Raw genomic sequence first — 24,351 nt, 5'->3', positions numbered from 1 at the left:
AAACGCAGTAAAAGTGACAACGCTTCTGTGCACCAAAGATTATGCAGACCTTGTCAAATAGGGGCACTGGGGACGAGTGGCCACGCTTTTTTCTCGCTGCGTCAGCAGTTAATGGCATGCATCTTCGGTCCCTCTCAAACGTGAAGTAGCGCGATATTGTAATAGTTCGCTTTCTGAATCATTACAAGACTGTGGCCCAGGTTTGCACGCTCGTAATATACACAATGCACTGATAATGATGTTTACATCATTACTGGTGTGGGGACGTGTTGTCACGGGGATTAAAAAAAAAGTTCGCAGGCTTTCTCTCTTTTTTTTTTTTTCCCAGAAAAAAGGTCCACGCAAGCCCTAGGTCGCCATATATGCTCTATCGGTCATTTCTCGACGTATTCCACAACCTTTTCATTGACACCTTGCTGAATAAGTACAGTAATAAATGCTATTAGTTCAAGTGGACATTGTTCAGGGGAAGCCCTTGATTATATTTTTTTAGGCCACATTTAGTTGGCACATCTGGTATGTAATTTAAAGGTGGTTTATGAAAAACCTGTATAGGTTTCCTTTATAGCTTCATGCTATACAGTCAGGTGGATAACACTATTTTTCCGTCATGATTATTGCTTGCCTTGTGGGCTTCCGCAGAACTGATCTGCCGTAGCCTAAAAGTGTTCTGAAGAGGTTTTACGCGCTATGAGAACGAGAGAGAGACGTATTCACGGAGCGGGTCTCTCGGTGTTGCAAGCTTCGCTATGCAACGCGCAGTGACGGCTGTAGCTCCGAGAGGCGCGAAAAGAAATTATCATCACCATGAGTAATAAGATGAAAAGTTCGCGTGCACTTCCAGAAAATGCTGGGCTACGATCGCCCAGCTTCACTGTTTCAAGTGTTGCGCGGCCTAGTGCAAGGTAAAGCGTTTTTTGTCATGGGTTTGCACACAAGCTGTTGTTTCAATTGTGCAGGTGCAGATCATTGTGATCATCTTTCCTACATCACGAGATGACCGGTACAGTGCAGTGAAGCGGTTGTGCTGTGTGGAGATGCCTGTGCCATCACAGGTCATCATTTCCAACACCATTGGACAGCAGCAAAAGCTGCGTAGTGTCACACAGAAAGTTGCCCTGCAGATCAACTGCAAGCTTGGCGGAGAACTTTGGGCGGTGGACATTCCACTGGTAGGCATGCAAGCACGTGCTTTCTACTTGAGTGATACTATATACTGCAGCTCTCAGTGTAAAGACAAATGTTTCTCTCAACTACAGTGCAGAAAAATCTTGCAGTTTGTGTTGTAGGAGATGACTTATGTGAATATTGTGAATGTTAAACACTACTATTAGGGGTGTGCAAATACTGAATAGTAGATTTTGCATAGAATATCGAATTAAATCCAGAAAGAAAAGCCAAGTATTGAATCAAATATCAGCAAAAATTTTGCAAAATTTAATGCTTACAAATTTTGGCCAAGTAAATACGACGCTACACATGCTTCGGAGTCTCCTAGCATTGCATAACAAGAATATTGCAAGCTATCAGTAATTTAGATCCAGAGAAATGAAGATATACAGTACGGTTTACTCTTATTAAAGGGGACACCAAATTAGTATGCCAGCACTGATTATAGCTCAGTTCTCGCATATGAAGGTCTGGAAAATATATATTTTTGTTGAATAAAATCAATTGCTTGTTTTTTCCTCCGAAACTAATGAATTTGTGACATTCTGTTGTACTGTATACCCAATGAGGTTCTCAGTTTAATAGTGGACCTGTGTTTCGTGGCAATCCTTTATTTATTGGCTAGAAAGTTGTCTTCCAGTTTTTCTCCAACATAGAGAAGGGTTATCCCAACTTTACGGCAGGTGAGTTATCGTAAGGCCAATCTGCGTGACAGACGAAAGGGCCGCACATCGCGTGACTTGATCACTGCTCCGTGCTTTTCCGGTGCCAAAGGTAAAGAGCAGGAGGCATCCATGCAATTTCATTATCAGGTTCGGTGTGATTTGCCACCTGTCAAAAGTTCTACCTCACGACTGTCCTGTGCCATCAACACCACCGCCAAATACCGTCAAACAATGAAAACAGCAGAGAAAGCTTCCACGCACAGATTCCCACAGTGCGTGGGATCTGAATTTTTTTTTTCTAAAATTTCTATTGCTTTTTTTTTTAACTGTCAAAATGGTATATCTCTTCTTCCGGTTTTCACGAAAAATTAGTTCCCTGGTATTGACTGTGCTTGCTTACATTTAAAGATTATTTTCTACTTTGTGTTCTTACTACCATTTGAAAAAATAAGCTGCTATCTTATCACAGTGTGAGAACGGTGCTGCTCGTTAATGTGCCTGGTGCTAGTCACACGAAATTATCTGAACAGTGAAACCATCTTCGAAAGTGATTTTCTGAGAATACGACCCGAGTTTGTCAATGTGTTGCTACGCACACATACACTTGCATGTGGCCTAGAGAGAGTGTGGCTGCAATTTTCTAGTGATGCCTTTATGTTATTCATTTTTGTGCTTAGTCATTAGTCAGAGTGAAGCTCCACCCTCGTTATCAACTAAATCAGCCTGCCGTGAAGGGTGGATAAGAGCAGAACGGAACGGAACTTGCATGACCAATCGCGCAAATGCAGTCTTTACCACTTGTTGGCTTGGCTTGTCTTGTGGTTTGGGTGTGATGGACAAACTAGATTGACTAGGCTTTGTTTCGGTTTCAGTGAGGTGCCGGTGACATATCAAACGAAAATACAGTAATGCCCCGTCAATTCGAAGTAGTAAGAACTGGAAACAAAATAGAGATAACCGGAGTTTTGAGATAGCCGAATTCACGAAAATATAAGCATAACCACCACGTAAAGTCAACGTGACGCCTTTCCAATATGGCGCCGGTAACCACCGACTCCCTCTCAAAAGCTCAATGTGCCAGGAGCGGTACTTTTAGGTAATTTTTTGCGATATTATGTGCGACCCAGCAACCGACATGTTGGTCGTATATAGGCAACGGTGAACCTCGCACATATAAGCGCAAACTCAGATGCATGTTGACACCACGTTCAAAACCGAGTCACGCTAAAAATCTCGCGAACGTGCTTGGTTTCCCGGAGTTTTCAACCGAGGATAACCTTCACAGAGCGTCGCTCGCCACCGCCCTGCTTAGTAACGTGACCACTGCCAGCGCAGCCACGCACAACAGCTGCCACCAGGCATCGAGGCACTGCCGTGCGTGGCTGGTGTGTTTACAAGTGGTGGCGCGCTCGCCTCTGGCCGATGCTACTCTTTTTCGCACTCTTTGCGTGCGTCAGCGGTCGTAGCGACGCTTCGCCCTCGTACTCGAAATCAGCTGGCCGAGAACTAGATCAGGGTGAAGTAGAATCAAGCAAAAGGCATTGGGACAAAATTGCACACCTGGGCAGGTATTTTGTAGCGATGCGTTATGCTTTATTCTATGCTAGTCCTATCATCCACCACTCGTAGCCGGATGATCCCGTTCATAGGGTGAGCAGACCGTCGCTCTGACCGCTGACCAAGCATGAAAAGGCATTAGCATCGGAAAAGGCATCGCTGCAATATACTGGCCCTGATTTCACTTTTTGGCGATACCACAGCTGTGCAAAAAAGTACAAAAAATGTTTCGGCAGTGTCTTTTTTTTTTTTCTTCTTTCATTTTTTTTTTAGCATTTTTGCAGTCTAGGTTCCGAGGTATCCGAAGTTCGGCGCAGTGGCATTTCGAGGTAAAGGATGAAAAACCCATGGAGTTGACACCGTGCCAGGGAAAAAATTCTATTTAACGATGGTTTACCATATCGCTATTTCTGCTTGACTCATTGGCCAAATTGTCACACGGCTGTGCAGTCAGTCTGAATTATTGCACGACACGCTGTAAGGTGTCTGAAATTTTGGCGTCCTTATATTAAGCCTATGGGGCCAGTGGCGGTGCCGCGGAGCTGTCAAGCATGTCCGAATAATTGGTGGCAGAATAATCGGTCGTCGACTGTAATGACTTTTCTACAACCAGTTTCGGTTTCGTTTCTACTGTGTTGTGTTGTGATGGCACAGAAGGTGGCCACACGGGAGGCAGGGCATTGAGACATTTTGATACTTGCTTCAGCTCGGTCACTCATCTGCTATGTAGCTACATGGGCCTCGCGACAAATAGCAGCATAGGAGGCGACCATGTGAGCCTGAGCAAGTGTCAAAACGTTGCGATGTCCTGATTCCACGTGACCTCCTCCTGCATCATGATGTCACGACACAGTAACCTTCTGTGAAACAAAACCGAAACTAGCTGGAGAAAACGCTGTTATATATTAAATTTCTTAGGCTGCTCCGAGGCTTTCCATTATTTTTTCTAGTGTTTAGAGGTCTAGAACCTTAATTGAATGCTAAGAAAATCAGTTGAAAATATAATTTCAATACTCCTTTAATGGGCTCATTGAAAAAGTGCACTAAAGACTATGGTACTTGTCTTCATGGAGGTGTTTTAAGCAGTATGGCAGTGTTTGATTTTATAGTTAGAGATCAAAAGAAATTAAAAGTATATTGATACCTTTCTATGGACAGTTTCAGTTGCATGTCACATATTTTGTAGTACTTAAATTCCTAAAACATGCAGGCCATGAGACCCTCTCTTTCCCCGTTCTTTTTGCAGCAAAATGTGATGGTGGTAGGTGTGGACGTGTACCATGACATCACTCGTGGCAGGCAGTCTGTGCTGGGTTTTGTGGCCAGCATGAACCACAACATGACACGCTGGTTCTCCAAGTGTGCCTTCCAGGACCCTGGCAAAGAGCTCGTCAACTCCCTCAAGGTGGCTTTCCTTGAGGCTCTGGCGAAGTTCTACGAGGTGAACCATCGTCGTCCGGATCGTATCTTCCTCTATCGTGATGGTGTAGGTGATGGGCAGCTCAAATATGTGAGCGAGTACGAGATTGAGCAACTGACAAGTGCCTTCAGCTGCGTGAGCCCAGACTACAATCCATCTCTTGCTGTAGTGGTTGTCCAGAAGCGCATCAACACCCGCATCTTTGCCAGGCTGGTGAGTGAGGCTGCCTCTCAGGTGACTTGGGAAAGCGCTACAAGACACTAAAGAGAAAAACTAAATCAGTTTAGATTGATGAAATATTCTTTCAAAACTTATTTTTTGTTAATTTTGCATTAACAAGTTCATTATTAGAAAATAATATAAATTTTTAAGTTTCATTTTTATTGGGCATGTCACTGGGACATCATGGATTTGAAAATATTTTTTGTTATTTAAAGGGGTCCTGAAGTCTCTGTATTTCTCACTCTTTCAAGTGAGGCTTTCTCCACCCACTTCAAAGCGACCGGGATAAACGGCTGTGCTATTTGGCCACCCTGTTTATAGGTGTTGTAGCTATTGGGTCTTGCTAATTTAAATTAGCTTTCAACACTTCACTAGCCTCGAACCACATGAAACTTGCGGTCAGACCAGACGTACGCTTACCAGCGTGCGCTCACTCCTGGCAGCTCCTGGCTAGACGCCTTGGCAGCCATCGCTTCGTATTGAGCTATTGACAGCACTTCAAATGCACAAGTTGGATGGGGCTACTATCTGTCAGTCAAGCTGGTGCAGGACAAAGTGGTCTGCACCATGTAGCACAGCCAGACTGGAACACATGAGAGCAAGTGCGCACTCCAACCCTGTTGGGCACAAAGCAAACGCTGCGCATACGCATAACAGTTGCATGTTGCTCCGTCTGCTATGTAGCATAGATACATGGCTGCCGCGGGGTGTAGTGATGTGCCCGTTTGCTGAGCACACTGTGGCTCACTAAGAACCAGCACGTTTGGCACGTTGTAGGTGCCGAAATCTGAAATGGTGGAATTTTTGATTGCCAATGCTCTACTGATTGTACGCTGTATAATGTTTGATTTTACCTATTTAGACTACTTATGTACCCACCCCTGCAATATCTCACACTGAGACGGCAGTATTTGTAAATAAACAAATAACTCCACTTTTGCTGAACGCATTGAAGTACTTTTTGCTGCAAAGTATTTCTGAAATAGTCTAGGTTTAACTATAAATGTATTTCTTGACTTAGATAAAAACTGTTTCAGGGCCCTTATAAGCTGTTGTGGCTCAGTGAGAGTCCTTTAACCTTGCCGAGTTTCAGTCTTGGCTTTTTTAGGAGGCAGTGCAGACCAACTTTACTGATAAAAAAAAAAAAAAAAAAAAAAGAGATTACTGCACGATCATGAATGTGCTGCCACACTTCAATTTTTGCATCTCCCCTCGCTCACCAAGCCTCTTCTCGCTCACTGTAAGAGGGGCTTTCTTAGCATTGCACAAGGGTAATTTACTAATATATACATCTCAACTTAGGTTTCTCCTTAGTGTCCCTTTAAAAGGAACTGCATGTCCAGTGTTTATGGGACATGGGTTGGCTGGAGCTCTTTTAGTAGGAAATTTGTTCTGAATGCGTTAAACACACGTCAAAACGCGATGTATGTTGGTGTTTTTTCTGCATCTTGTTTAAATCCACCTGCCGGATAAGTCGATCAATTTTGTCGGTTCCGGCTGGGTCGAATTAACGAAAGTCAACTGTAATCGCACCACAACATGGGCTTGTTCTTTTGAGGTAAAGAAAAGAATGGGAAAAAAGAAAGCAAACTTGAAAATTTCTGTTTACTGGGAGATGTTGCAAACTTTCAATGTTCTGGGTGACTGTACAGCTTGCTTAAAAACATGTGGAAATCTTGCAAAATCTGCCAGAATCATGGTTGGCTCTGTCCACTTCTTGCCTTGCACTTGGCAGACATTTTAGGTGAAAAACCTGGTGGTATCGAAGAGCCAGTGCTTTTCAGAATGGCACTTGCTGCTGTACTCAAGCATGCATGGGGCATGCCTTACTGTGCCATTAAACTTCTGTCAGTAGACAATATGCAGAACCTCCAAGTGCGCTTCTCCACACACCTTCTTTGACGCAACCAAGATGGTGGACCTCGGGCTAGAATCTTAAAGTATCAACATGTGGGTCAGTGAAATCATTCCTGCCACCATCAGTTCCCTGCACTGTCCAAGGTTCCAAAACGCGTTTCTTAACTTTAACAGTTACTGGCAGGAATGCAGCCATCTTGGTTAGGGAAAATCAGCTTTGTGGAAAAGCCTGCTTACAGACTTTTGCATATTGTCTATTAGGGTGGTGCTTATGCAACTGAGTTTTTACCTTTGAACTCTTGGCCTAAATGCAATTGTCATTCAGCTTTTTTCTTCGTGTGCCTGTGTTATTTTTACTGTGGTATGGTATGCTTATGTGAATAATATTTTGATTAGAAGCAAAGTCCAAGTGAATAATAATTAGTGTTGAATAAATTCGAAGTGAATAGTTTGAATAGTCATGGGATTTGCATAAAACGTTCACATAAAGAGCCAGGCATTGACAAATCTAAGAAAATTGGTTCTTGTCAAAAAGGAAACAAGTTCATCTGTGGAGTCAGCTTATTTTCAAAGGTCGTAATTCAGATATTTTCATGCAACAATGCAAGTTCATCATTTCTTACAACTCCAGCTGCACAGAAACTTTGTTTACGGGCTCTTGCTCACTGTTGTGCTTCAGTCTGTTTAAAATTTTGTTGTGGTTGAGGCCGCAGGACCTGTTCGTGTTCGCCCGTCATACGTTGCGATGCTGTGAAGTGCGACCTTGACTACATGATGCCAGAAGTTTATGCTGTGCTGTGCAAATTCAGCTTGATGTTTTCCATCTACATGCGAGCTCAACCCATTCTGTTTGGCAAGCGCACAGATGAAAAAAACTTCATTAAATTTAACAGTAAAATCTGTGAGTGGGTTACATGCGAATTATGACTTAATGGTGTGGCTTCATGACAGCGTAAATTTCGGCTTGGGGTGTGGTTTTATGGTAGTGCGGCTCGTGCTGCTGAGAAGCCACTTTTAGGGAAAAGTTTGCCACCAATGGCACCAGAGAGGTAGTGGCAGAACAGCTGGCCGAAGATATGACGGGGACGATTCGTGTATCCGTGAATGGAGACAGTTTTTACAAAGAATTCGGGAGTTGTATGCAGTTATTTTCAGGGGTTATACGGACAAATTTTTGTACTTTCCGGGGTGTTGCAATTGGCAGGTGTGGCTTGTACGCGGAAAAATATGTATATTTGTACAATTTGAAAACTTAGAATACTGAAATTCAGGCTGAAGTGATTAATCGAATAGCATAATCTTTGATTAAATATTCAAAAATTACGAATATTTGCACAAGCCTATGATTATGGCACATTCTGGTTGTGTTAGTTCCCTCCATGCTTTAATCCTCTATGGTTGCACTTTGGATTCTGTGTTCAACATTGGTATGAGTGATGGCTGCTATGCCCAAAACAGCAGAATTACTGTCAAGTGTTTTTAAAGCAAGTACACTGCAGAATTTGGCTGCATTGGCTGCTCAAAGGATCTCCATGGGCTGCATGTCTGGGAAACCCAGAATTAAGGTGTTGGAGTGTTGCCATCATGGCCGCATTCTGGTGCGGGCATAATGCAAAAATGCTGGCATACCAAAATTTGTGTGCTATTTAAATCAAACCCACGTGGTCCATATAGTCTGGAGTCTTCCACTTCTGCATGTCTTATATCCTGTGTGTTGTCTTTGTTGCGTTAAACCCAGCGATTTGATGAGCGATATGATTTGGTGTGGCAGCTGTTGTCACTCATGAACTGGAGATAGAATAATGCTAGAATAATAATTTGGCTGTGAGGTACTTGAAACTGGCTGAGTGTCACTTCCTTGCAGGCCAAATTTGACTTGCGGTGCATGCTTGACAGGCAGTGGCGGTAGGCTGTAAGGTATCCTTTATTTGCAACCGAGGCTATGCTAAAGTGCACACGTGCAGCAATTACGTTCACTTCTGCTCTCCCAACAATCAACAATCCCCCCCCCCCCCCCTTCGTTTTTTTCCTAGAATGCGAAAGAAGTGGACAACCCAATGCCTGGGACAGTCGTGGACCATACAGTCACACGGACAGACTGGTGAGTGATTATACACTCTTTACGGCAGATGGCACACTACACGAGGGGCAATTCAAGAGCAGACTTGTCCCAGTAGAAGGCGCACTCATAAAGCTGGCTGGGGATGTTTCAGTGCAGTACACTAGAATACCATTATATATCATTCTGGAAATCAGATTTGTACACATTTAACCCTTTGAAGGTCGAATTATTTTGAAAAAAACTTTCCCATATGGTCAAATTACTTTATTGCGGATATTGAATGTACAAAATGTATAAAGTCGGGAATAAATAGTGAAAAAAAATTAGGAACAGTATTTTGGATGTCGGCATGACTCAGAACTCCAAATGTTCAATAATATTTCAGAGTGTGGTATTCCTTGAAACACGGTTCTACGCACAGCGCCTTATTGCAGTCTGCACACCAAAAACGCCGACAGTCAAGATAGAAATCAACTTCCGCCGCCCCTGCAAGAGAGTGCCGACAGAGAGAAAACTCATGTTTGGCGCGCCTCCGTTGCGATCACGCGGCGCAACCGAAACCGCGTAAGCGCGTTGCCGCAGAGAGCGAGAATACCTCGTGAGCGGCGCTGATAAACAAGCTAAGACAGCGCCAATCAAGAGAGAAATCAACTTCTGCGCCACTGCAAGACAGTGCCGACAGAGAGAAAACTCACGTTTCGCGCGCCTCCGTTGTGATCACGCAGCGGAACCGAAAGCGCGTTGCCGCAGAGAGCGAGAATACCTCGTGAGCGACGGTGATAAACAAGCGAAGAGCAGCGCCAATAAAGGTAGAAATCAACTTCCGCCGCCCCTTTAAGGGAGTGCCGACAAAGAGAAAAATCACGTTTCGCGCGCCTCCTTTGCGATCACGCGGCGAAACCGAAACCGCGAAAGAGGTGTTGCCGCAGTCTGCGCGACGCACGCGCTGAAACTAGAAATCAGTTCTGTTTATCTCCGCAAGAAGGTAGCACAAATGTCAAACGCTTCTTGTAAGTCCTAAAAGGTGGCAGCGCCTCCCGGTGAGCATGCATCGTCATTATGGCGCGAAATTTCAAACGGAGGATCGAAACTGTACCCGTACGGCAAAGACCTTGTTGGACAGAAAACCGCCGCCGTACAGATACGGCAAAAACCTTCAAAGGGTTAAAGAAAAAGAAAAGAAACAAAAAACAAAAAAAAGTAACCGATTACAATTTATTGAAAATGTAATTCATTAGTTACCAATTGTTGCCTCACAACAGCTACTGCTGTGGTCTTTCCATGAAGACTACCAAAATGTGGAGTGGCGTGTAGTGGTTTGCATCCGATCTTCGTCGAAAGGGGGTTGAGGTTAGATTCGTTTTTCCCTACTCGCGGAACCCTAAAATGCTCTTTGTGAAACCTGGTGGTTAGACATCTCCAGTGCAGCATCCAATGTCCAGAGCCACTCTGTGAAGATTTGTGTGTTATCCATGTTTTTTGTGGAACATGTATGACTGGCAGGTCTCTCATGTTGTTGAAGCAGTGTGATGATGTGCTCTTGCCGATAACGAACGGCTGCAGTTTGCATGAGCAATCTGCATCTACAGCAAGCAAAACTGAGACATACTTTCCTCATTTATTCTCAATGGCACGTACTGTAATGTCTTGCTTGCCAGTATCTGGCAGTTTCGTTTCATTAGCATAGAATAATTCACTTGGCATGAAATGCAATCTTGGCTTTGTTAGGAGAAGCGCACCTGCAGAGGCGAGGCACAGCATTCGATACATTGAATGCGCTAGTGAATGGGAATTCAATAGACATGCATAACAGCGCTGTGCTTTTGCATGTGATTCTGGACGGGGTGTTATGACTGCTCAATGTAGACCTCAATGTAGACAATAATTTGATATGTCTGTGTTTTATATATCGGAGATTTACTCATACAATGATATCAGTGCTCCGCTAATGTACTTTTTTTCTTTGCTTTTAATGAAAATTCTTCACGTATCTCACGGACTACAACATTTTTACCCTGAAATGAATTGCATCTGCATGGGCTGAGCTTAGTGTGAGTGTCCCTGTATGACTATGACTGCCCGTCTTCCTTGTATAGGTGCGACTTCTTCCTGGTGTCTCAGAAGGTGCGGCAGGGAACAGTGACTCCTACACACTATGTCGTGTTGCGGAACACAACTGGATTGTCACCTGACCAGATACAGCGGCTTACTTACAAGCTCACACACTTGTACTACAACTGGCCTGGTTGTGTCCGTGTGCCTGCTCCGTGCCAGGTAAGTTGTTCATTTAGACATCAGCCTGCTGGTGGAATGAGGGAATCTCGGTTGGTGTAGCTACCGTATTTACTCGATTCTAACACGCCCTCAATTGTAACGCGCACCCGTTTTCCATGACAAAAAAAAAAGGAAATCCTTTACAATACCGCACACATCATGTTTTCATACAGAAATACAACTTTCTCTCATTTGGAAAAACAGATTTACTCCCGATGCACTAAAGTTGCGAATAATAAAAAAAAAAGTAATTTCGCCTGAAAGGCGAAGCATCGATTGCGATAGCAAATTAGCAGACCGCTATAATACGAAGCATCGATTGCGATAGCAAATTAGCAGACCGCTATAATACGAAGCAAGGATAAGTCTTATTGGCCGTATAAGCTTGCAAACATTCGCTTACTAAATAAATAAACATGCACAGTGTCATGCGCACGCAAGCAAATGTAAACATATCTCACTCGTTGACCGTGAAAACTGGCTGTCAAAACGCTGGAGTAACAAAGCGTGGCGAGCACATTGACCGTAAGTGCTAGCATGCAGTGCGGCGGACTCTCCCCGTCGCAGATCGCTTTCAAGATAGGGCCAAGGCGATCATATCGCCGAAGTGGATCGTCGCAGAATACGCCCTGCTTCAGTCAACTGAAACCTTTCCGTGTTGCTTTGCTGGCGAAAATCCTCTCCTTCTGTTTGTGCCAGTCCCACACGCAAGTTTTGGATTCTCCGAACGCCCGTGATGCGGCTTGATTTTTATCCATCTCTGCACACGTGATCCTTTCCTTTTAAATGTGGCATCATGATAAACTGAGCACGTCATGCTGATAGAGCAGACACAGAAAACGGGAATACAGACAGTGGACTAATGCCTAAGCACACGTACTGCTTCACGTGGAGGAAGCTACGGCAGCTAGGCTAAAGTGTAGCTAGGTTCGAAGCGCGTACGAGGCGACCATTTTGAGATGCGACGGCTATGTGGTAACGCAGATTTAGGGTCGTACTCGATTCTAAAGCGCACGCAATTTTTGGACCTGTTTTATCGGAAAAAGTGCGCGGTAGATTCGAGTAAATACGGTACTTGTTTTTTATGAAAGGCATCAAGATAATGCTTGCAGTATGTGCACGTTAAACCAGGGAAGTTTCAGAACTGCAGAGAAAAACAGTGTATGCTTTGGTTCCGCTGATATATAAATCGTAACTGAAAGAGATTGTGTATCTGTGCCTGGTGTTAGTTGAAAAATGCAGGTCAGATTGTAAATGCTGCAATATTTGGCCTTTTCCTTCATTAGTTTGAGTGCTGTTAGCGTAGTCACGAAATACAAGAGTTGACCCATGCTGGTGCTTTGATGTTGTAAAATCCCTGGAAGCCCTGATTTATTGTGATGTTTCAAACATGTCATGCTTATTAATGCAGCAAGTTGTAACGTAATGATTTGGTTACTACTGATTGTGGTTTGTTATCTGGATGTGTACATTTGTAGATTCAGTGCCTGAGAAAGAATATGGAAGCTTTATTTTTGATAACACATCTGACATTTTGGAGCGCTAATCTTGCATCAACTTCCACAGGACAACTGCGTTGATGGCACTGTGATAAGAGAGCACACTTGTAACTGTGCCAAGGATACCATTGCTCATAGACACTGAAAAAGTTTTCGCTGTTAGAAATTTCAGCGAATACAACACCGTGTTTCGTTGCAAGCTTAAATATGTGCATGCCATTGGGCATATATTGCAGTAAAAATCAAAATGAATATACAGTGCAGTACACTTAGAATGATATTAAGAACGAAAAATTCAATTGTTATAAAAAGATTATGGCTATATGTAGACAACATTCCTCTCAAGCTCCGAAACCAAATTATACCACTTAGGCTTAAAATAGACATTGTACAAAGTAGGCAGTGAAAAATAAAACTTTATACCTCTAAACAGCATGTCAAGCGTTCGGCGCGCTGAAATAGTCTGAAATCTGCACTTGATTTCACGGGCGTTTCGGGTTCACTACTGCGGTGTGCATCGCGTCCAACTTCGCCATTGTTCTGGTGCTGTCATCACCGCCAACAAAGTCTTCAATGCACATGCTTTGTGGCTTAGCACTGACAAAGCACTCCGACATGCTACAGGTTTCTTCAAGCTGGCATTCTTCCTCCATTATCGTCCAATCCTGCCTCTTCGGTTGCTTCCTCGGAAGCTTCTTCAGTGCGGCCAACGAAACCTGCATGCCGAAAGCAGTTTCATTTCATTTCATTTATTATACCCTCAAGGCCTGTGAAGGCTTTACAGAGGGGAGTGGGTTATAGGTAAATTCAAACAGTAAGTATTACAAGAGCAACAAGTACAACATGAAAAATACAATTTGACAAGTAATTTAGTAGGAATACAATGAGCAAGGAAAAAAAACCATTACAATAAAAAGACAAGATATACAAGTACATGAAACCGCATTCTAGCAAGTAATGTTGATTAAGGCATCACCAAATAAGAAATTATCGCTGATGGATACAATGTTTGCGGGAAGGTGGTTCCACTCTAGTTACGTTCGAGGTACGAATGACTGGGAAAATGTATTTGTGCTGCAAGAAGGGACGTGAACCTTGTAAGAATGATCGATGCGACGAGATACGGTAGTGTGGAGTATGAATGAATACATCTTGGTAGTGTTGTATGGCGAAAAATTTTGTGAAATAATGATGAACAGGAAACTTTACGTCGAGCTGCAAGAGATGGAAGAGAAAGGCTAGTTTTCATGGCTGTTACGCTGGCAGTTCTGTTGTAATTTGAAAGAATAAAACGAGCATCGTTATTCTGAACTAATTCTAGTGCGTTAAGTTAAGGTTATTAAGGTCCCAGACTGATGTAGCATATTCTAATTTCGGGCTTATTAATGTTTTATAAAGCAATAATTTCAGAGTATGGAGCCTTAAAAAAGTTTCGCCTTAAATAACCAAGAACGCGGTTAGCATTGTTCACTATATTATTAATGGGGGTTGCCCAGGTAAGGTTGTATGTGATATGAATTCCTAAGTATTTGTACGAAGTTGCCTGTTCTAAAGGAAGGTTATTTAAATACAGTGGAACCTCGATGATACGATCACGGCTAATACGAATTTCCGGATGATACAAATTTTTCTGCGGTCCCGGCCGAGCCCCATTACTTTGCAACGTGCTAGAAAACGGTTGTTACGAATCGATTTTCGACCCGCGTCGGTTGATACGAATAAATGCCGCCCCACCGACGGCCGCGAAAGAGAACAGCGCGCAGTCACGCGCTTTCTCCCTTTCTCTTTTGGTGCGGAGGCGCGGACACGACGCCGGACAGCGCGGAGGCCGCGAATGGGCGCGAAGAGTTCGAAACGGTGGTGCTTTTGTTGCTTTTGTGCTTTTCCTCCTTTTCCGCGTGCCATCGGGCGGAGTGGCTGCCGTGCTTTGGGCCGCGTTCTTTTTTGCGCCATTTTGCCTAGTCGTAGCGAGCTATGTCTACCGAGATACGATCTCAGCTGATTCGCGCGCCCGTACGCCAAGGCGCCGGAGCCTCCGTTGGCGTGTCTTCCGTCGGCTGCGTTATCGGCGCCGATGGCACAGGGCGATTGTGGGTTTCGCTGCTGGAGTCACACGGTGCAAGGTTGCGCTCGTTCAGTCGGGTGCTCCTCCGCTTCTCCCGCTAATCGCCCTATTTTTCTTGCCATAGGAGCGCTTCTGTATTCCGAAGGCGTGCTTCGTCTAAAGTTTATTCGCCAACGAGTGACGATCCATTACTAACCTTGGAGTTCTCAGTAATCCGAATTCTGTGTGTCAAGTGAAGACGCCGGCGTGGTTTACGAAGCAGACAACTGCGGTTGCCATCTTGCGCCTGTCGCAGCAGCAACCAATGGAGAGACGCCTTTCAGCACGGCAGCCAATCGGAGTCCCGCTTTTATCAGAGGGCCTGTGTGACTACCTATCGCAGACCTGCGCTTCTTTGGTGTTTGTGCATTTGTTACAAGTTGGCGACGACGGACGAATTGAGAAGCAGAACGGCAAAACTTTGAGCTTTCGAATGATACCAAGATGGCAGCGCTCGGTGGCGGGAAATACGAGATATGGCTCCGTGAACTGCGGTGATTTTGCGCGATTTAAAGCTATTTTCTCGCCCTGCGCACTGACGAATTAAACTTTTTCGGGCACTTTCAGTGCGTTTTCAGCCAAACCATTTTGATGCAGCGTAGATTAGGCGTTGCAGATACCCAAACGCGTGGTTTTCAAAAATAGATTTTTCTCGCGATTTTCGCGATCTGATCCCCGCGTCCCCCCTTAATTTAGCTAGTTTTAATTGTGTTTCGATGATACGAATTTCGGCTAATACGAATATTTTTCGTGACCCCGTGAGATTCGTATCATCGAGATTCCACTGTAGTATACTTGAGAGACGTTAGGTGTCCTAGATACATGCACAGCTTTACACTTGTTAATATTGACCGTAAAAACCCGCGTATAATATACAAGGTGTTTTTCTAAATTTTACTATATAAAATTTCTGCCTCGTATTATATGCGGATTCCAAAGTTTTCAGCCTAAAATTTGCAGTTTCGGGTTCGTTTTTGCTCACTGCTATGATCATCAAGACTCGTAGCGGAGTATGCGTCATCTTGCGGTGGCGTCGGTAGGCTGCTGCTGCTTTCAGCGGGCACCATTTTGACCACGCTAAGAATTGGCACGTTCGCTAGGCAGTTCGCCATGATGTCGGGACCGTGAAGGTAGTACCCAGCTGCCTAAAAGGAAAGTTATTTTAGCTAATTGCGGCGCAGAGCGGCACTTCGGCGTGACCGAGGGCAGCATTCACGGCTCGGGTGACATCCCAGTTGCAAAGTTGGTTCTTTATTCTATGGTTGCAATGGCGGCAGAGAAGCGCATTTGGCCTTGGCAACGCCGTCGCTTCGGTGGCAGTGGGTCCCCTCGCCATCCCTCTCAACTTCCTCGTAGCTCCCCCCACCTTCGACTGGCTCTGTGCGTGCCCGCCGCCGCTCCCGCTGGCGCGGCGCCAACTTAGCCCTTTCCCAGAATAATGAAAAAGAATGATGAGAGGTATACAAAAATGCTAGATAAAGAACATGTATAGTATACCTGATTACATCAAGCAGGCTAGGTGACTATTTGTCGCCGCCCCGTTTCAAAGGAGATACCAATAATAATTATCATCACCTGAAGTTTCGTTTTCTGCCGTTGGCGGGAAGTTGCCCGAGACATCGGCTCGTACACGCGTGTTCCGGCGCGACGGTGAAACGACGACCTTGCTATTTGAGAGTGAAATTGCCGCCACATTTTTTCTTTTCCGTTTTCTTTTTCTCCACGTGGCGTTGAGGGGTCTATCCTAAGCTTTTACTCTATGGCAGTGTCGGAGCAATGCCGGTCAGAGGCGCCGCCGCGTGATTTGGAGTGCTGCTGAGGGCATTTCGGTGCACTGTATGTTCGAATTAACCATCGTAAATGCTTTCGCGTTCGAATTACCGGGCGTTTTCGTCCATAGGAATACACATAACTGGGACCACAGCTTCAGTTCAAATTAAGCGTGTGCGAATTAACCAGATTAGATTGTAAATGCTTTCTCTGGGTTTTCCTCGCTCGCATTATATGCGGATGAAAACATTTTTTTTTTTGTTATTGCTTTCCCCAAATAACACCTTGTATTATATGCGGGTCCGTATTATACGCGGGTTTTTACGGTAATACCATTAGCCATAAACTGCACCAGTTAGATATTATATCAAGGGCGCATTGAAGACGGTTAGTATCACAATCTGTAGTTATTTCTCTAAAGATAACACAATCATCAGCGAAGAGATGAATGTTAGAAGTTACTTGCGAAGGAAGGTCGTTAATATATTAAGAACAACAAAGGACCGAGAACCGATCCTTGGGGCACTCCGGAAGCAACAGAACACATCGGTGAATTGCAGCCGTTAACAGTAATGTATTGTGAGCTATCAACTAGAAAACATTCGATCCATTTTCAAAGATTACCATCAATATTCAAATGGGTTAGTTTGTGGACTAGAAATTTGTGACAGACTTTATCGAAAGCTTTTGAGAAGTCGAGAAAAATGCAGTCGGCGCATGATGAAAGATTAAAAACTCGATGCAACTGATGAGTGAAGAATACGAGTTGAGTCTCGCATGAGTATGATTTACTAAAGCCATGTTGTGCAGGTGAAAAAAATGTGTTATCTTAATGTCGACGAGGTTTTTCAATACAATGTGTTCTAGCAGTTTGCAGCATGTGCTGGTGAGATGGGGCGATAGTTGGTTGCTATGTTTTTGTTACCAGATTTGGGAAGCGGAACCACCTTCCCAACCTTCCACTGATCAGGCCTGTGTTGAGTGACTGTTGAAAAATTTTGGTTAGTATAATAGCGGAAGTGTTTCCTAAGAACTTGGTGTTAATTGAGTCGAAGCCAGGTGAAGAATTGTAGTCGAGTTTGTCAATAAGTTTAGCAACACCAGATGTATGAACTATTACTGGGAACATGACTGGATAATCGTAGTTATGTAACTCGGGAAGTTGCTTTTAAGAGCTCCCGAAAAATTTTTTATAAAGGCTTCATTAAGGTGAGTTGCAGCACCATTTTTAGGAACAGGCTGCCCAGTAGAGGCGTCTAATAAGATTAAGTTATCAGAAACAGGCCTAATTATTTTCCAAAATTTTTAATGCTAGTTTTAAGAATAGCTGGAAGAGTAATGGTAAGGAAAGTACGTTTAGCAAATTTTAACGCTTGAATATATTCGTTATAAGCTACCTTCTTTGCCATCCAACAAGAAGCACTCGAGGACAACTTAGCTGAGCGGTAGATACGCTTTTTAGGGTTAGAAAGTCGTTTAATACAAGTGTTATACCAGGGGGCTTGTGGGTTAGAAGTTAAGGTACAGCTGGGAACATATTTGTTCATTAGTTCATTTACTTTATGAGTAAACATGTCCCAATTAGTTTGCACAGAACGGTCATCAAAGTTAGTCAGGAATATGTCAAGAAACGTGCATAACTTGCTATTGATGGCCTCAAAGTTTGCTCTCCTATAGTTGAGTATTGTTTTCTTCTTCCTGATATTTTTCGGGTGGTTGGCACTAATAGTAAAATGCATAGCATTTGGAAATGCATGTTGGAAGTTAGTTTGGGTTCAGTAGTAAGTACTAGGTCGAGAGTGTTTGATATACTAGCAGTATTCCAAATAGGTTGAGTGACCACTTGTGAAAAGGAAAAAGTGAAAGATCTAAAAATTCTTTGGCCCGAGACGAAAAAGGCAGTAATGAAGGAGGTTGAGTAATCTTCGGAAGGTTAGTCGCCTAATAAATAAAGGGGCGGTGATGGAAAGCGTGATGATACGTTATTAATTACATCATGCAGTTCGCTAACAAATGTGGCTGAGGAAGGAGATCGGTAGCATACGCCTATAACTGCCTTCTGGTGATGAATGTCTCCGAGTTAACTATGGTTGACTGCTTGACGTTGTCCCAAGAGGCTTTCAGCATTTGAATGGCACCCAAAAGGTCTATCTTTAGCTCTTGGCACATCCGGAGCTTCAAAAGCAAGATGTCGATCAGGCGACGCTTATAGATGGACTTGAAAGTGCAGATAATGTCCTGGTCCAATGGCTGCAGCTTTGACGTGGTGTTCGGCGACAAAAGCTTGATTTCAATGTTGTTCAGCTGGACATCGGTGTGGTGTGCCGTGCAATTATCAATGATAAGGCATACCTTCTGGCCCTGACGTGCCAACTCTGTGTGCCATGCCTTCAGCCATTTTTGGAATATGTCCCGAGTCATCCATGACTTCTTATTCGACGCATATGTTACTGGAATACTGGGGCAGTTGCGCATGCACCTCGGGGTTTGAAACTTGCCTATGACAAGTGGCCGTAGCTTCGTGCTTCCGTCCATATTATCAGCCAACAGAACTGTTATGCGAGCCTTGCCTTGCTTGCCCCCATGGCACTTGTCCCTGCGGGTGTCGAGCGTTTGTGGCGGAAGCATTTGCTAGAACAGGCCTCTTTCGCTCGCATTAAATATCTGGTTCGGCTCATACTTGACGAGAACCTGGGGCCACTCTTGTTCAAGCCACTTCTTGATCTCTCTGTCATTACCCGCCGGGGTGGCTCAGTCAGCTAAGGCGTTGCGCTGCTGAGCCCGAGGTCGCGGGATCGAATCCCGGCCCCGGCGGCCGCATTTCGATGGAGGCGAAATGCAAAAACGCCCGTGTGCTTGCGTTGTAGTGCACGTTAAAGAACCCCAGGTGGTCGAAATTATTCCGGAGCCCTCCACTACGGCGTGCCTCATAATCAGAACTGGTTTTGGCACGTAAAACCCCAGAAAGAAGAAGAAGATCTCTCTGTCATTGGCATTCTCACTTTCCCCCGAAACTGTCTTCCCGACAATGTTGAAGCGGGCCTTAAAACGTTGCAGCCAACCGCTACTGGCATAGAAGTTCCGATATTCCGATAAAGGAATATTCCAGGCCCTTGCATCGACAAACCATTTGTGCAGTGACTTCTCAACATCTTCAAAGGCAGCTTTGCGAACACGACGCGTGCCTGAGTGCTGGTTTTTGTTCTGCCTTGGCCTTTATGTCTCTCTTGTTTTTTAGTAGCGTACTCAAAGTGCTTCTTGGTATGCGAAAAGCTTCGGCGTCACTTGCCGTCTTTTTGCAATTCTCAACGCGCTGGATGACAAAATTTTGCGGCCCATGTCAGGGTCGTCTGCTTCTTCGCGTTTGCAGCCATCACAACACAAACCACACCACACCAGGCCTAACTCCGATCACACGATAACGACTGGCTTAGCACTAGCAGCGGCACCGAAGAATCAGTGCGGCAAATGCAATGCGGCGTTGACGTTGTGAAACTAGCCAAGGCGCCGCGTGCATACACCACAACGTTCAAATGGCGTCCTTGGCGCGATCGATGTGTGCAGTTATAGTGCGCAGCAGTCGGAAATGCCCATCGCACCACCGCTATCTTCGAGGGTGTTGCGGGAAAGCTCGACAATTGGGAATGATAGCGCGTGGTGCCCCACTATGTTCAAGGTAAACTGCTCCTCAGTAAAATGACTTTTTCTGCCAGAAAAAGTTTTACATTTACAACCCCAGGTTACTGGAATTACGAGCGAAATGTGAAATTCGCATTCAACTACAATGCTGCTTGAGTCTTGCGATCATGCTTCATTTCAAAAGCTGCGTAAATTCTCATTTACTGGCTCAGTGCGATGTTTTATGACTGAGTCACGACATGGTGTCCCTGCCCGCGAGATGGGGTCACATGAAAAGTAAGAATGTATGTAAAAAAATAAATTCTGATATTTTGCGTGCCAAAACCACCGTATGATTATCAGGCACGTAGTGTAGGCAGGCAGGCAGGCAGTGAACATTTTAGGTCCTGAGGAGTGACTCTGAGAACCCCTTACGGGGGAGGAGCCACCGCGGGCCGCTCCCACGTTGGGACGGGCAGGCCGTGCCTGACCGCCGCGTCGTGGGCCCTCTGGACAGCCCGTAGCTGAGCGGTGAGGTAGAGCTCTTGAGCGCCTCCACCCAACCCACTCTTCTTTCGTGGTGAGATTATCGTGGTCCCGTAACGAGGAACACTGCCAGAGCATGTGTTCTAAAGTGCAGAAGGGATCGCTGCAATTCGGACAATCGGGCTCGAACGAGTCTGCGTACCTACTGACCCTGGCTAGACTGGGATAGGACCCGGTCTGCAGCATGCGAAGGGTGGAAGACTGAGGCCTGGAGAGCGTGGCGTGGGGCGGGGGATAGACCCTCCTGCCGAGTTGATAGTGCTTTGAAATCTCGTTAAACGTGTGGAGCGAGTCCTTGTGGAACCCCGCGTCCGCGCCCTCGAGCGGCGTTTCCCCGGTGCAGTGGGTGAGTTCGCGCGCGCGGGCGTGGGCCAGCTCGTTGGCGTTGGGAATAACGGTGGAGACCTGAGGCCCCATGTGGGCCGGAAACCAAGTGATGACGTGGGGGGAGACGCTCCTGCCGCAAAGCAGGGAGGCCGCTTCCCTCGAGACCGAACCCGTGGCGAAGGCCCTGACCGCCGCCTGGGAATCCGTGTAGATCTGCGGCCTGCTCCCGTCCCGGAGGGCGAGGGCCACCACGACCTGCTCCGCCAGTGCCGGAGACGAGCCCCGCACCGACGTGGCGTTAAGGAGGTTGCCCCTGTGATCTACCACGGCCGCCACGAATCGGTCGGATGAACGGTATTGGGCGCGTCGACGAACGCTACCGATCGCAGATCGCCAGCAACGGATCTGAGAAGTGCAGCCGCCCGGGCCCTGCGTCTGCCTACATTGTGTTGCGGGTGCACGTTGCGCGGGAACGGCGAGACCGTGATGGCCTCCCGCGTCGAGCGCGCACTGCCTCTCCCTGACGGCAGTGGGATTGCAGCCTAGCGCCTCCAAGATCCGCCTCCCCGCAGGCGAGGAAGGGAGCCTGACGACCTGGGCCGTCTGCTGTGCCTCGACAACCTCGTCGAGAGTGTTGTGGACTTCCAGCTGCATAAGCTTCGTGCTGGCGGCCATGGGGATGCTGAGCACCTTTTTGATGCTCTTGCGCATCAGCGCTTCGAGCTTTGCCCTCTCGTATCCGTGCCAGCGATGCGCGGCGGCCACGTACGTGATGTGGCTCATTAGGAAGGCGTGGTACAACCTGAGGAGGTTGTCCTCCCCCAGCCCTCCGCGACTGTTGGAGACCCTAGTGATGAGCCTGACCACGTTGTCCGTTTTGGTGGCGATACGAGCGATCGTCTGTCCGTTACAGCCATTTGCCTCGATGAGCATACCGAGTACACGGATAACCTTCACCTTGGGAATGACCTGCCCGATGGCCGTGCGAATGGAGATGTCGACCTTTTCGAGAGGCACCTGACCCTTGGGGATGCACCCCTCCTGGTCGGTCGATACAAAAGGAGTTCGGACTTGGATGGGGAGAGCCGGAGCCCCGTGCCCGCCAAGAAATCCTCCGTGCAGCTCAGGGCCGCCTGTAGGGATTCCTCGACTCTGCCTTCACTGCCGCCATCGCACCACATCGTGATGTCGTCGCCGTAAACAGCGCGATTAACGCCGTCCACTTCGGACAGACGGGCTGAGAGACGTAGTGTAGGACTCCGGATTAATTTTCACAACCTGTGGTTCTTTACCATGCACCTAAATCTAAGTGCACACAATGGTGTGTACATGGAACTAATTTAGATGGTGTGTACTTAAAACTAATTTTAGAACCCACATCTCCCCTTAAATGTGTCCGCCATGGAAGAGGTCGACTCTGTGGGATGATAGGTCCTTTTCTTTATCGTTTCGTACGGTTCTGTGAGGCGGTGCCTCCGAGAACCCATTTGCGGACAAAGCCATTTGTTTCCAAAAAACACACAAACTTTTAATAAAACTAGAACGAAAATAAAGCCATAAAATAAACACTGAACGAACAATCACACCAACAAATGCACTTGAAGTTGGGATGGTATCAACAGTACGCGAGTCCAGGCTGATCACGAGTGTGAGGGCACATAATACAGTAGAACCTCGTTCATACGTTTTCAAAGAATACGCGAAAAATAAATGTACGATCCGGGAAAACGTACGATCCGAATCCAGTAAAAATTGAAGCTGACAAGCCCATATTGAGGTGCAAGGGCAGAGAGCATTTATTTCTTGCAAAACATAGTTTGTCGGGATATGGGGGGATGCCAACGGCCCTCTGCCTCGACACACCGAGCCCCGCGGTTGGCGCATGCCTCCGCATCAACCGCGGTCCGGTACAAGCTCGAGGAAACAATAGACGACAACCACGTGTACACTCGGAAAGCATTTATTACGACTGCAACTAACACTTCGAGCAGGCCAGCTAGCTATAGTTGACATCGCTGAGGGTTCCCTCGAAGAGAATAATACACTAGGTAAATAAGGGCTTCCGACTTACCAACTGGGGAATACGGGGTGGCCGCGGCGTTTGCCGCGGCAAGAACGCGGTTGACTAACCACGTGCGGGAATACGGGAGCGACGGCGGAGCCTTCCGCCGTCGCCGCTTGCTGGAGACCAAAGAGACCCGGGCGATATCAGCGGGATCTCACGTGACCCACCCGGTGGCGCTGATAGCGCTTGCGATTCCCGTGCGCCACCCGCGGAAGGAAAGTTTCCCCTCTCCCAACTCTCCCTGGCACGCATGCGCTTGACGCGATGTTCACTGCCCGTGCGGCGGTTATGGGACTCGAGGATTCCCACAAGTTGCAGTCGAATCTCGTTAATTTGAACTGACGCTCTGGTCCCGTCAAAGTTACCTGTATTCCAATGGGCGAGAACGCTCGGTAATTCGAACGCGAAAGCATTTGCGAAGGTTAATTCGAACATAACCGCGCACCGACAATGCTCTCAGCAGCACGCCAAATCACGTGGCTGCGCCTCCGACTGGCAATCCTTCGACACCGCCGTGAAGCAAAAGCTTAGGAGAGACCCCTCAACGCTGCATGGAGAAATAAAAAAGAAAGAAAAAAAAAAATACCGCGGCCAAAATTTCCTCGCTCAAATGGTAAGGTCGCCGTTTCAGCGTCGCGCCAGAACACGCGTGTATGTGCCGTCGTCTCGGCCAACGCAGCGGCCCAGTCCGGCCAACGAAACTGCCCACGCCAGCAAACGCTCGCTTCAGCGGCAGAAAACGAAACTTAGGGGAGCGGGCTAAGCTGGCGCCGGGCCGGCGGGCGCGCACAGAGACAATCGAAGGTGAGGGAACTACGAGGGAGTTGAGAGGGAGGGCGAGGGGAGCCACCGAAGCGACGGGGTTGCTGAGGCCAAATGCGCTTTCCTGTCGCCCTCCTTCCTCACCTTCGACGGTCTCCGCGCGCGTGCATCGCCGTGCCGGTGCGGTTCGCTCCCTGAAGTTTCGTTCACTGCCATTATTGGGATGCGAGAGAGAGAGATAGTGGTTGTGAAGAGGAAGAGGTGCTATCAGGATGCGAGCGTTGGCCGGCGTGGGCAGTTTCGTGGCCCTCACTTGCTATGTGCTTGCGCGCCGCGATATTTCACGACTCGCAGCGTTCGTACGTAGCGCTATGGTGCACGAATACGTCAAAAATAAGTTCTTTTAATTCGAACAAATTTTCGGGTCCGTTCG

General features: G+C 46.4%; 1 protein-coding gene across 2 annotated transcripts in view; it reads left to right on the top strand.

Moving 5' to 3' along the window:
* LOC119437026 (piwi-like protein 1) overlaps positions 1–24,351 on the top strand; it is a 150,086-nt gene that overhangs the window by 115,164 nt on the left and 10,571 nt on the right. For both annotated transcript variants that reach the window (XM_037704086.2, XM_049660232.1), the window contains 4 exons: positions 960–1,172; positions 4,639–5,025; positions 8,925–8,992; positions 11,050–11,227. In XM_037704086.2, the coding sequence (XP_037560014.1) occupies positions 960–1,172; positions 4,639–5,025; positions 8,925–8,992; positions 11,050–11,227 (846 nt within the window). The remainder of the gene's footprint in view (positions 1–959; positions 1,173–4,638; positions 5,026–8,924; positions 8,993–11,049; positions 11,228–24,351) is intronic.

Source organism: Dermacentor silvarum, chromosome 1 (assembly GCF_013339745.2).
Source record: "Dermacentor silvarum isolate Dsil-2018 chromosome 1, BIME_Dsil_1.4, whole genome shotgun sequence".
NCBI lineage: Eukaryota > Metazoa > Arthropoda > Arachnida > Ixodida > Ixodidae > Dermacentor > Dermacentor silvarum.
This window is presented reverse-complemented; position numbering and strand designations above follow the sequence as displayed.